Source organism: Bufo gargarizans, chromosome 2, assembly GCF_014858855.1.
Source record: "Bufo gargarizans isolate SCDJY-AF-19 chromosome 2, ASM1485885v1, whole genome shotgun sequence".
NCBI lineage: Eukaryota > Metazoa > Chordata > Amphibia > Anura > Bufonidae > Bufo > Bufo gargarizans.
In genome coordinates, this window is record NC_058081.1 from 580,657,216 (window position 1) to 580,670,734 (window position 13,519).

Below are 13,519 nucleotides of genomic sequence, written 5' to 3' on the forward strand. Positions count from 1 at the left end.
GCAACCAAAAATCCCAAAATGCTGTATACCAGAAAACCGCCATACAGCAGTCCCCTTCTCTATATTATAAAGATTGCAAAGCTCTTCAGATACAATGATTACGTTTACCCGCATATGGGGCTGTATCACACATGGTGCCTATATGTAGAGTATAGGGGAGAATGCATCTGTACTATGGCAGGAGATACAGAGCATGTGTCATAAAAACACATTTCTATAATATAGATATATCTGAGGGAAGTGATAACTCACCAATTCACTGTCAGGAGAGTCGTACGGAGGCTCCCACTTCATGACGATAAATGTTTTATCCAAGTGCACAGTGTGAAGATGGCGAGGCGGCAAGCGGTTGTCAGGAATCATTTTGACCACGGCATAATCTGATGGGGGACCCTGATAAGGGGATGTGACCCGCACCTGAGAGGAGAGATTCTTATTATCTAGGTCACAAGACACACGCATCAGCTGCAAAACAAGCAGTTTTAGGTTTCCTCACCAAGAACAAGTACTGCTCGTCTCGGTTCACACTGATGGTCACGTCTTGAAGAGTCGTCGTGGCGTTCAGTGGATTCCTGTGCAGCTCTGAGAAGGATGTGGCATAGAACACCCCATACGTCTAAGCACAGGAGAATTAGGGAAAAGCATTACTGGCACTGAATCCTGCATAGACATCAATATAATCTTGAATACAACTGCAAGTTCATACTGTCCACTATGTTCTCTTCTCTGCTCACATTTAAAGCTGCACTAGAAATTCTACTGGCTTCTTCAGATTTCTGATGCCTCCTGCTGGTTGAGCGTGTACAAATAATACATTGGTGAAGTTTTAAATGCAATGGGGGGAATTAATCCCTCTCTTAGGTTACATTCACACCAACGTGAAAAATTGCCGTCACATGGCAAGTTTTAGAACAAATTGCAGCCTATCGGGCTATTCACAAGGTTGTTTTTTAACAGCCAGTGAATAGCGGTTGGGAAAAATAGGAAAGTCCTATTTTTGGTCGCTCTTACAGCAAGACGGACCCCATTAAAATCAATGTCCCTGCCTGTGTAACTGTCACTAAGGCTGTATTCACATGTCCGCAATGTGTTTTGCGGATACACGGATCCGCAAAACACGGAAAGCGGCAATGTGCTTTCCGCATTTTGCAGACCGCACATTGCCGACATAATAGAATATGCCTGTTCTTGTCTGCAATTGCAGACAAGAATAGGACATGTTCTATTTTTTTGCGGAAACGGAAGCACGGATGCGGAAGTGCGGATCCGCAAATGTGGATGCGGACAGCACATTCCGTCCCCATAGAGAATGAATGGGTCCGCACCCTTTCCGCAAAATTGCGGAAAGGATGCGGACACATTTTGCGGACGTGTGAATGGAGCCTAATGGGGGTATTAATAATACTTGGGGGCATTAGTAATACCGAAGGTCATTAATGAGGCATTATTAATGCTGAGGGGCACTAAGGGGGCAATAATCAAACTAGGAGGCACTAGTACATAATACTATGTGGGCACTATTAATACTGGGGGGGGGGGGGGGTCACTAATGGAGGCATTAATAATAATGGGGCAACTATGGGGGCATTATTTATACCGGGAGCCACTAATGGGAGCATTAATAATATTGGGGGCCACTAATGGGGAATTAATAATATTGGGGGCCACTAATGGGGCATTAATAATATTGGGGAGCATTAATCATATTCTGTCAGCTAATGGGTGAATTCATAATCAGTGATGGCCAGTTCGCATTGTTTGCCCGCGAACACATGCGGGCTGCCATCTTTTCTCACAAGTCCGGCGATGAACAGGTAAATCCTTACCTGTGCCTGCGCCGCGAGCCGGTCTGAAATTAAATGCGGTCACCGGGAGCAGGCAGTTCCGAGAACAGCCACCGGGGGCCTTCATCGGGCTGTTCTGGGAACTACCTGCTCCCGCTGACCGCATTTGTTTCAGACCGGCTCGCAGCACAGGAAAGGGCTTACCTGTGCCTCGCCGGACTTGTGAGAAAAGATGGCAGCCCGCATGTGTTTGCAGGCGAACAATGCGAACTGGCCATCACTGTTCATAATACTGGGGTGCACTAATGGGGCGTAAATAATACTAGGTGCACTGATAATACTGGAAAGCACTAATGGGGACATTAATAATACTGGGGGCCACTAAGAGGGCGTTAATCAAACTGGGGGCACTATTGGGGGGGGGGATTTAATGTCCAGGGGGCACTAATAATACTGGGGGCTACTAAGGGGGTATTAGTCATGCTAGGGGGAGGATTTGTCCAGGGGGCACTGTGGGGGCCATTATGTATACTGAGGGCACTAAAGGAGTTCGGATTAAAAAAACAACCAATTGAATTCATCCATTTTTAATGGTTGAAAAAAAAAATAGAAAAAAAGTTATTTCAGTAGAGGGTGGCGTAAAAAACTGGAGTAAGAGCTCTAAACAAAAGTGGCTTAAAGATGCCCCAAATTTATTAAACAACTTAAATAGTTCCCCTCATGATAAATTTCCCCCAATGTTTACACCACACACAGTTTGTTAGTCTTAGGCTACTTTCACACTAGTGTTTTAGTTTTCCGGTATTGAGATCCGTCATAGGGGCTCAATACCGGAAAAAAACGCTTCAGTTTTGTCCTTATTCATTGTCAATGGGGACAAAACTGAACTGAACAGAACGAAATGCTCCAAAATGCATTTCGTTCCGTTCAGTTGCGTTCCCATACCGGAGAGCAAACCGCAACATGTTATAGTTTGCTCTCCATCCTGGGATGCGGAGCAAAACGGATCTGTCATGACCCCTAATGCAAGTCAATGGGGACGGATCCGTTTTCTCTGGCACAATCTGACAATAGAAAACGGATCCGTCCCCCATTGACTTTCAATGGAGTTCATGACAGAGCCGTCTTGGCTATGTTAAAGATAATACAGCAGGATCCGTTCATAACAGGTGCAGATGGTTGTATTATCAGTAACAGAAGCGTTTTTGCTGAACCCTGCCGAAACGCTAGTGTGAAAGTAGCCTTAGAGAAGTAGCCGAGAACCTAATGCTCTCTCTGGCTGTGATCCAAAGATCCTCTGTGCACATGGAACAAACTCTCTGAAGGTCAACCATCACTGCAGCACTCCAGCAATCTGCGCTTTATGGTAGAGTGGCCAGAAAGAAGCCTCTTGTCAGTAAAAGACACTTGAAAGCCCACCTGGAGTTTGCAAAAAAAAAGCACCTTAAAGGGATTCTGTCATGAGAAATTGGTCCTATAAGCTAAACATATGGCGATGTCCCTTGTAAAACACTGAGTCCTAAAATGAGTTTATTAAATGCCCCTGTGGCTCTATATTCATAAAAAAGAGGTTTATATCACCTGCCAATCACTTCGAAATGTGTCCAAGGGGACGTCTCATGGTGAAAGGTGCCCAGCGCCGCCTTCAATGCTGAAATCGCCGCCCTCCCTTTCTTTCGATCCGCCTACCTCAATTCAACGCCGCCTCTCGTACGTCCGCTCGATTCAGCCAGATCCCGCGCGTGCTCACTAGGTATAACCTGATGCGCCCATGCGGACTACTGGCAGCGGCCTCGTTTAGCGAAGTGCGCATGCGCCAGCCGGAGCACTTCGCTCGAACCTCCACTAACTGCCCTATTACAGAATCCCTTTAAGGACTGTCAGACTGTGAGATTCTCTGGTCTGATGAAACCAAGATTGAACTTTTTGGTCTCAATTCTAAGCATCATGTCTGGAGGAACCCAGGCATTGCCCAATACCATCCGGTGTTTTTCAGTGGCTGGGTCAGGGGGAGCTGATTGGAGCAAAGTACAGAGATATGGTGAGGTGAATGTTCAAGAGGGGCTTAGGGACAACTACATGTATGTCCTTGAGTTGCCCAGCCAGAGCACTAACTTGAACCCAATTAAACATCTCTGGAGTACAGTGTTCATTTTAGGACATGGTCAGATATCGTTGTCAAGTATCAGAATAATGCCAGTCTGACCCCTGATCCTGACTCTGATATTTGACTTATCGTGAAACTTAGTGAGAATAAGTTATATGAAGAAAATCCTTCAGTTTGCTGCCTGAAGCTGTAGCTCTGTGTTTTAGATGCTTGCCTCGCATGCAGTGTTCTTTGGTTCAAAACTCCTATCAGTCTTTAAAGAAAATGTACATTTTATTGAGATCTAGAAAAGAGACAAATTCAAGTGATGTGTGACCCTGATGTCTGACTTCTCTCTTCTCACTAATCAGTGTTGCATTGACTTTTAGCTTCATTGTACTTTTAATCTGCTCCATCACATAGATAAAGAAAATCCTTTAGTTTGTTGTCTGAAGCTATAGCTTAGTGGTTTAGACGCTTGCCTCACATGCAGTGATCTTTGGTTCAAAACTCCTATCAGTCTTTAAAGAAAATTTAAATTTTATTGAGCCCTAGAAAATAGACTTTTAGGTTTACTGTGTATTTGTCTTTTGAATCACATAGCTAGAGAAAATCACTACCAAACAATAGGTAGACCTGTAGCTTACTGGTGGGTTGTCTGACACTAATGGACAAGAAAAAAAAAGAGCTTGGATTTTTTTTTTTTTACATAAAACATATGACAAAGAGTACTCTAAGTAGTCTTTTTTTATTTTATTAAAGAGTACATGGGCACCACTATAGTAAGGGGGGGGGGCACTAATTTACTGTATCTTCATCTAATTACAGATGTCTGAGGGCTATTCTGTTGTCTTGAAAGAGTCACTGTACAATACAATAATGTATTTTTATTTCTTAGGAAGGGGTCTTATTATCCGATCTGTCAATCACTTTATTGAAATTATTTGTTGGCATCCAATCAAACATAAGCTGCAAAGATATGACCACTAGGGGTCTCATTATTCCACTGTGGTTAGGCATGGTCCAGCAGGAGGAAGTGTGGGCGTGTTCTGGAGTAGCTGATGAGGAGACTTGCTAGATTCACTGCCTCTTCACAGATCTGCAAACCAACTTATCTCACTGTAAGTCTGCACTCCCACCGCTATTTTACATGGCTTATACATTGATTCCCCTCTCTCAAGTGTGTATGCAGTTCCATATTAGCAAGAATCACTATTTTTATGGGACCCCTGAAAAAGTTGATTAGTCACTGTATACAGAGCTGTGTCCTGGATTATACATATCTACTGTATATATGTGTATCATACACACAGTGTGCTATAGCTTCACCACACTGAGATTTGCTCAGAAAGCTGATATACATATCACTGCTTTATCCACAGACACAATATATGATCATACAGATCGCAGTACTAGGTGATAGCTTCTAAGTATAGAAAAACCATGTGGCAATGTCCCTATGTGGAAATGTTATAGCTTAGAGGTTACACTAATGGCTTTGCATCTAGACACCCCAGGTGGAAGTCCCCAGAAAGACATATGGTTTTTTTTTCAATAATTTTTTTTTCTTTTTTCTTAAAGACCATATTAATAGGATATACTATAATAAATAATATGTCATTAACCCATAGGATACCAGCGCTGTACATGTACGTTGCTGGAAACGCGGTCACAAATCCCAGCGCCGTACAGCTACAGCGCTCTGATCGGGCGGCCACAGGAGCTACTCCCACCCGATCAGCTGCAGGGGTCCGGCAGTCACTGATAGTCGGACCCCTGCTGTATGCACCGGCATCAGTGATGCCAGCGCATTAACCCTTGCACTGCCGCGGTCAGCACTGACCACGGCACGTGCTGTATCCTGCCGGGTGCGGGGTGTCCATCGGGTCCCCGTGCTGCTGTGACGGGGACCCGATGCCTTAATTAGGCATCGTGGCTGCCATCCCTGTTAGCCTGTGAGATCCAGGCCCCTGGATCTCACAGGCAGGAAGCTGTAAGTGTATTACACTGGTAATACACTTACAGCCAATGCATTACAATACGGAAGTATTGTAATGCATTGTACAGGGGATCAGAACCCCAAAAGTTGAAGTCGCAGAGTGGGACAAAAAATAAAGTTAAAAAAGAAGTAATAAAAATAAAGTTTTACAAAAAAAATTAAAAGCTTCAAGTAAAAAAAAAAAATTGTGTCCTTTTCCCAAAATAAAGTTATATTTAATTTTTTTTTAAACAGGGAAAAAGAGAAAAGTAGACATATTAGTTTTCTCCGCATCTGTATCGACAAGCTCTATAAAAATATCACATGATCCACCTCACACCAGGTGAAGGCAGTAAAAATTATAGTATAAAAACGGTGTCAAAACAGCAATTTTCTGGTCACCTTGCCTCACAAAAAGTGTAACAGCAAGCGATCAAAAAGGTGTATTTAGCCCAAAATGGTACCAACTAGACCGTCCTCTAATCCCGCAAAAAATGAGACCTATTTAGGACAATTGGCCAAAAAATAAAAAAAATATGGCTCTCATAAAATGGCAACAGAAAAACAAGATTTTATTCTGTTCAAAAAGGCTTTCATTGTGTAAAACTTAGCAAAAATAAAAATTATAGACATATTAGGTATCGCCACGTCCGTAACAACCTGCTCTATAAAAATATCACATTATATGCCCCCTCAGGTGAATGCTGCAAAAGAAAAATGTAAAAAACTATGCCAAAACAGCAATTTTTTTTCACCTTGCTGTATAAAAAGTGTAATACCAAGCAATCAAAAAGTCTTATGTACTCCAAAATGGTACCAATTAAAACGTCACCTCATCCCGCAAAAAATGAGCCCCCACATAAGACATTCACTTAAAAAAATAAAAATCCAATGGCACCCATAAACCAATCCATCAAAATCTGTACTGCAAAAGCCATATGGCGCTCCTTCCCTTCTGAGTCCTGCCATGTGCCCCCCACAGCAGTTTACCACCACATATGGGGTGTTGCCGTATTCAGGAGAAAATCGCTAACACATTATGGGGTGCTTATTCTCCTGCTACCCCTGTTAAAAGGAAAAATTTGGGGCTAAAGCAACATTTTATTGGAAGAAATTAAACTTTTCATTATCACAACCAAGTGTTTTCAAATTCCGTAAAACACTTTGGGGGTCAAAGTGGTCAGTACCCCCCTAAATATATTCTTTAATGGTTGTAGTTTCCAAAATAGGGTCACTTTTTGAGGGTTTCCACTGTAGGGGTACATCAGGATCTCTTCAATTACAAAATAGTACCTAAAAAACATTATAGCAAAATCTGCTTCCAAAATCCATATGGCGATCATTTCCTTCTGACCAATGCCACCTGCCCATAGAGCAGTTTACCGCCACATTACGTAAGCCCCACTAAATCACTTTATAACTGAATTGTTGCTAAAAAAAAAATGGTATTGTACATTTTGTCAAAATTTTTTACATTTTTTCTAAACTTCTAAGCCTTCTAACATCCTAATAAAATAAAATGACATTTACAAAATGATGCCAACATAAAGTAGACATATGGGGAATGTTAACTAATAACTATTTTATGAGGTATCACTTTCTGTTTTAAAAGCAGAGAAATTTCAATTTTGGGATTTTTCATAAATAAAGGTGAAATATATTGACTCAAATGAAGTTCAATGTTTCACGAGAAAACAGTCTCAGAATGGTTTGGATACGTAAAATCATTCCAAAGTTATTACCACATAAAGTGACAGATTTTCAAAAATCGGCTTGCGATTTAGGAGGAGAAGTGGCTCAAGACTGAAGGGGTTAATAATAATAAAGCAATATTATATTAAGAATAGTGTTTTGTTTTTTGTTAAGACCTATTACCTATTTATTCACAGACACAAAATATGATCATAAAGAAACTAGTGATATTTATTAGCTTTCTAAAAAACATTATTCTCAATATAATGAGGAAATAGGCCCTGATTTATCATACGTTAACTCCAGAATTCTGGCATCAAAAAGTTGCAAAATACATCTTTTGCCACTTTTTTGCAGTCACTTGTGCCAAATTTAGCCACTTGCGCAAAAAATTTTGACTTTTTACACTCTCACAAAATGTCATGGAACCATGAACCAGACGTACAACAGAGATAGGTGGAATAAGAAGGCTTTATTGAAAATCAAGCCGTAGCTAAAGTCCAAACGGATGGCTAAACTGAAGCAGGGTCTTGCGTAGACGGAGGTCAGGAACCAGGAGGGTAGTCAGACGTAGCCAGGATCAGGAACCAACGGGGTAGTCAGACGAAGCCAGGATCGGGAACCAACGGGGTAGTCAGACGAGGCCAGGATCAGGAACCAGAAGCAGCAGCAGTCTTTGAAGCATGTGCACACAGGAGGACCAAGCAAGGAACTGAAGCCACAGACCTTCTATATATATGAGCTAGGCATCCAGCTCCTCCCAGTGGGAAGGAGGAGCCGCAGGGTGGGAGGCTACAAGAAACCCAGAAACCAAGATGGCCGCCAGCACATGTCAAACGAAGGAGAACAGTGAGAAGGTAAGACCATGACAGTACCTCCCCCTCAAGGGCCCCTCCTCCGCGGAGTAAGGAACGGTTTCAGAGGGAAGCGTGCGTGGAAGACTCGGAGCAACGCAGGAGCATGGACATCTGTGGAGGGAACCCAGGAACGCTCCTCTGGACCATAACCACGCCAATGGACCAAAAACTGCAACCGACCGCGGACCAGGCGTGAGTCCAGGATATTGCTCACCTCATATTCCTCACGATTGCCCACTTGGACCGGACGGGGCCGAGGAACCGAGGAAGTGAAACGATTACACACCAATGGCTTCAACAGGGAGACATGAAACACGTTGGAGATCCGCATGCCAGGAGGAAGCGCAAGGGCATAGGCTACCGGGTTTACCCTGTGAAGCACTCGGAAGGGACCAACAAAGCGAGGCGCCAGCTTGGGAGTGGGCACTCGAAGGTTGAGGTTGCGGGTGGACAACCATACACGGTCTCCGACCTGGTAGGAAGGAGCGGGCGCTCGTCTGCGATTAGCCTGGAGTCTCTGGCGTTGCGCAGAGACCTCAAGGGACCTCTGGATCTGTACCCAAGAAGTACGTAGGACGGAAAGGTGATCCTCCACAGCCGGAGTATCCTGGGGAGAGAATACCTCCGGTAACACGGCAGGTTGGAACCCATAATTGGCCATGAAGGGAGACGTCCCAGAGGAAGAGTTCACCGCCGTGTTCCTGGCAAACTCAGCCCAAGGCAGGAGGTCAACCCAATTGTCTTGGTGATCGGAGACATAGCAACGAAGGAATTGCTCCAAGGCCTGATTGGATCGTTCTGCGGCCCCATTGGACTGAGGGTGGTAGGCCGAGGAGAAAGAGAGATGAATCCCCAACTGGGAGCAAAAGGCGCGCCAGAACCTGGACACAAACTGACTCCCCCGATCCGACACAATCTCCTTGGGCAAACCGTGCAACCGGAAGACCTCCCTGGCAAAAATCGAGGCCAACTCTTGTGCAGAGGGTAACTTCTTGAGAGGAACACAGTGGCACATTTTGGAAAACCGATCCACAATCATGAGAATGACCGTATGGCCTCGGGATGCAGGAAGGTCCACAATGAAATCCATCCCCAGGTGTGACCATGGACGCTCCCCGGTGGCTATGGGTTGCAAAAGGCCCAACGGAAGGTGCCGAGGGGACTTACTCTGGGCACAAACGGAGCATGCCGCTACATATGCGGCGATGTCGGAACGTAGAGAAGGCCACCAGAACAGACGTGAAACCGCCCAGGACAGCTGATTCTTTCCAGGGTGCCCCGCGGCCTTGGAGTTATGGTAGGTTCGCAACAACCGAGTGCGCAACTCCTCAGGCACAAAACATCTGCCGTTGGGTCTCCCAGAGGGAGCACCAGATTGAGCCGCCAAAATCTGCTCACCCAGAGGAGAGGTCAGGCTGGTGCGAATAGCAGCCAGGATCTGATTCGGGGGTATGACCGTAGTCGGAATCGACTCCTCCCCGGACAGCTCGGAGTACTGCCGTGATAAGGCATCCGCTCTGATGTTCTTGGAGCCGGGTAGGTAGGAGACCACGTAATTAAAACGTGACAAGAACAGAGCCCATCTGGCCTGACGTGGTGTCAATCTCTTGGCCTCAGAGAGGTAGGTCAGATTCTTGTGGTCCGTCAGGATAAGAACCGGAACCACCGAGCCCTCGAGCAAGTGCCTCCATTCTTTAAGGGCCTGCACGATGGCCAATAACTCCCTGTCACCAATCTGATAGTTGCACTCCGCGGAAGACAGTTTCCGGGAGTAAAACCCACAAGGAAGCAGAGGACCCTCTGGTGTTCTACGCTGAGACAGGAGGGCGCCTACTCCCGTCTCAGATGCGTCCACCTCAAGGACAAAAGGCAACCCAGGGTTGGGATGCGACAGAATCGGAGCCGACACAAAGGCGGACTTTAGAGCCTCAAAAGCTCGGATGGCCTCGAGCGGCCAGACCTGAGGATTACTGCCCTTCCTGGTCAGATCCGTGAGAGGCTTGGCTAGCATGGAAAAGTCCCTGATGAACTTCCGATAATAATTGGCGAAGCCCAAAAAGCGCTGCAGGGCACGAAGCCCACTGGGCTGGGGCCACTGTAAGACAGCCGAAACCTTCTCAGGATCCATGGAGAAGCCCTCAGCGGAAATGATGTAACCTAAGAAGGTTACCTGGGATCGGTGAAATTCGCATTTCTCAAGCTTACCGAACAGCTTGTTCTCTCGTAAGCGTTGCAACACTCGTCTGACATCCAGAATGTGGGCCTCCATGGATGCAGAATATACCAAGATGTCATCCAAATAGACCACCACACACTGCTGCAACAGGTCACGGAAAACATCGTTGATGAATTCCTGGAAGACTGCGGGCGCATTGCACAACCCAAAGGGCATAACCAAGGATTCATAATGACCGGTCCTGGTGTTAAACGCGGTCTTCCACTCATCGCCCGCCTTGATCCTTACCAGGTTATATGCCGCCCTCAGGTCGAGTTTGGTAAAGACCGTGGCCCCTTTGAGGCGATCGAACAGCTCGGAAATCAAGGGTATCGGGTAAGCGTTCTTGATCGTGATGCGATTGAGACCCCTGTAGTCGATACAAGGCCTCAACTCACCGCCCTTCTTTTTCACAAAGAAAAATCCAGCCCCTGCCGGGGACGAGGATTTGCGAATATGTCCGCGTGAAAGCGCCTCCCTCACGTACTCCTCCATGGCCTCATTCTCCGCTACCGACAGTGGATAGACTTTGCCACGAGGAGGAACGGCACCAGATTGTAACTCTATGGCACAATCGTATGGGCGGTGCGGAGGTAGGGCAACCGCACGCACCTTATCGAATACATCCCGGTACTCCTCGTATTCAGGAGGCAACAGAGAGTCCGAGGAAGTACACAGCAACTTGACAGGCCCATGGATGCAACTAGCCCCACACTGCGGTGACCACGAGAGGATCTCGGCCGATCTCCAATCGAAAGTCGGATTATGCTTCTGGAGCCAGGGGTACCCCAAGACCACCGAGTAGTGTGGAGACGAAATAACCTGGAGACAGACCGACTCTCTGTGAACGGCACCAATGACCATCCCCACTGGAAGGGTCTCCTGAGTCACGTGTGGCGGCAGAAGGGGTCTGCCGTCTATCGCCTCAAGAGCCAGTGGGGAACCTCGAGGCTGCAGAGGAATGGAATTGGCGGCGGCGAACACACTATCAATGAACAAGCCACCAGCACCAGAGTCCACCAACGCCTGGGTCGTCACCGAGCCCCCGACCCAGGAGAGGACAACAGTAATCAGTGGTTTGTCAACACGGGAAACCGGGGACGAGGAGACTCCACCCAAGATCTGCCCCCGACAGGATCTCAGGTGCGAGCGTTTCCCGGACGGTTCGGGCATGCCAACCGAAAATGCCCACCGAGACCACAGTACATGCATCGGCCCTCGCGTCTCCGGAGTACCCTCTCCCCCTCGGACAGGCGAGCAACCCCCAGCTGCATGGGTTGACCCCCAGACCAGTCATCCCCAGGAGGCGTGGGAGGAGAGGGAGGCACGGGTGGGACAGCAAACGTAGGCGCCAATCTGTTAGAAGGCCTCCGCAGGCTCTCCTTAAAGGAAGGTCTCTCCCTGAGTCTGGTGTCAATCAAAATCAGGAAAGAAATAAGGGACTCGAGCTCCACTGGTAGGTCCTTGGCTGCAATCTCATCCTTCAAGGCATCCGAGAGACCATGAGAGAAAGCAGCGACCAGAGCCTCATTATTCCAGCCCACCTCTGCTGCCAGGGTACGAAACTCAATGGCGTATTCAGCTACGGATCGTGAACCCTGTCTGATGGACATAAGGAGCTTCGCAGCAGAGGCAGCACGAGCCGGCACATCGAATACCTTCCGAAGAGAAGCAACAAAACCGGAAAACTCGGCAACCACCGGATTGTTGTTCTCCCATAAAGGGCTGGCCCAGGCCAAGGCCTTGTCCGAGAGCAGCGAGATCAAGAAGCCCACCTTTGATCTCTCAGTAGGAAAGGCATGTGGCAGCAACTCGAAATAAATGGCCACCTGGTTAAGGAAACCTCGGCACTGAGTTGGCTCTCCCCCAAAGCACTGTGGAAGGGGGGCAGAACCGGTCATACCCCGAAACACCGCAGGTGCAGCAACAGGTGTCGGGGTAGACTCTGGCGCAACAACCGGAGCGGCAGTAGGAGCGGGCCCAGGAGCGACAACCGACCCATCGGCAACGGAAGCTAAATGAGCCGTGCGTTCAAGCAGGGTTTGTAACGCCACAGCGAACCGACCCAACAGGTGATCCTGCTGATCAAGTCTGGCAACCAGCGTAGGTAGCGAGGATGGCCCTGTACCGTCAGAATTCATGGCTTGGTCCTAATGTCATGGAACCATGAACCAGACGTACAACAGAGATAGGTGGAATAAGAAGGCTTTATTGAAAATCAAGCCGTAGCTAAAGTCCAAACGGATGGCTAAACTGAAGCAGGGTCTTGCGTAGACGGAGGTCAGGAACCAGGAGGGTAGTCAGACGTAGCCAGGATCAGGAACCAACGGGGTAGTCAGACGAAGCCAGGATCGGGAACCAACGGGGTAGTCAGACGAGGCCAGGATCAGGAACCAGAAGCAGCAGCAGTCTTTGAAGCATGTGCACACAGGAGGACCAAGCAAGGAACTGAAGCCACAGACCTTCTATATATATGAGCTAGGCATCCAGCTCCTCCCAGTGGGAAGGAGGAGCCGCAGGGTGGGAGGCTACAAGAAACCCAGAAACCAAGATGGCCGCCAGCACATGTCAAACGAAGGAGAACAGTGAGAAGGTAAGACCATGACACAAAATTTAGCTAGTTTTTGCATTTTTAAACCACTCACTCCAGTTTTGTAATATGGGTGGAAAAGTGGCTGTGGTTAGCTATGTTAATGAGTTTTACTCCAGATTTATCACTGAGACTTTTTAAAAAGTCGCAATCTCACTCCAGGAGGACGATGGAGTAGGAAAACTGGAGGAGCTTCTCTAGACAGAAGTGTTAGGTTTAAGGACAAGCCAAATTTATCAGCCTGTGACATTTGATAAATGTGGCATGAAGTACATCGCAGACTCTATCAAAACTGACTTCAAATTAAATTATCTGAA

The 13,519-nt window shown here is 46.9% G+C and overlaps 1 protein-coding gene across 1 annotated transcript in view; it reads right to left on the reverse strand.

The window, feature by feature from the left end:
- SORL1 (sortilin related receptor 1) overlaps window positions 1-13,519 on the reverse strand; it is a 101,311-nt gene that overhangs the window by 13,357 nt on the left and 74,435 nt on the right. The window contains exons 26-27 of the mRNA XM_044281795.1: window positions 497-616; window positions 253-417 (exon numbers count right to left, since the gene is read on the reverse strand). Coding sequence (XP_044137730.1) covers window positions 253-417; window positions 497-616 — 285 coding nt within the window. The remainder of the gene's footprint in view (window positions 1-252; window positions 418-496; window positions 617-13,519) is intronic.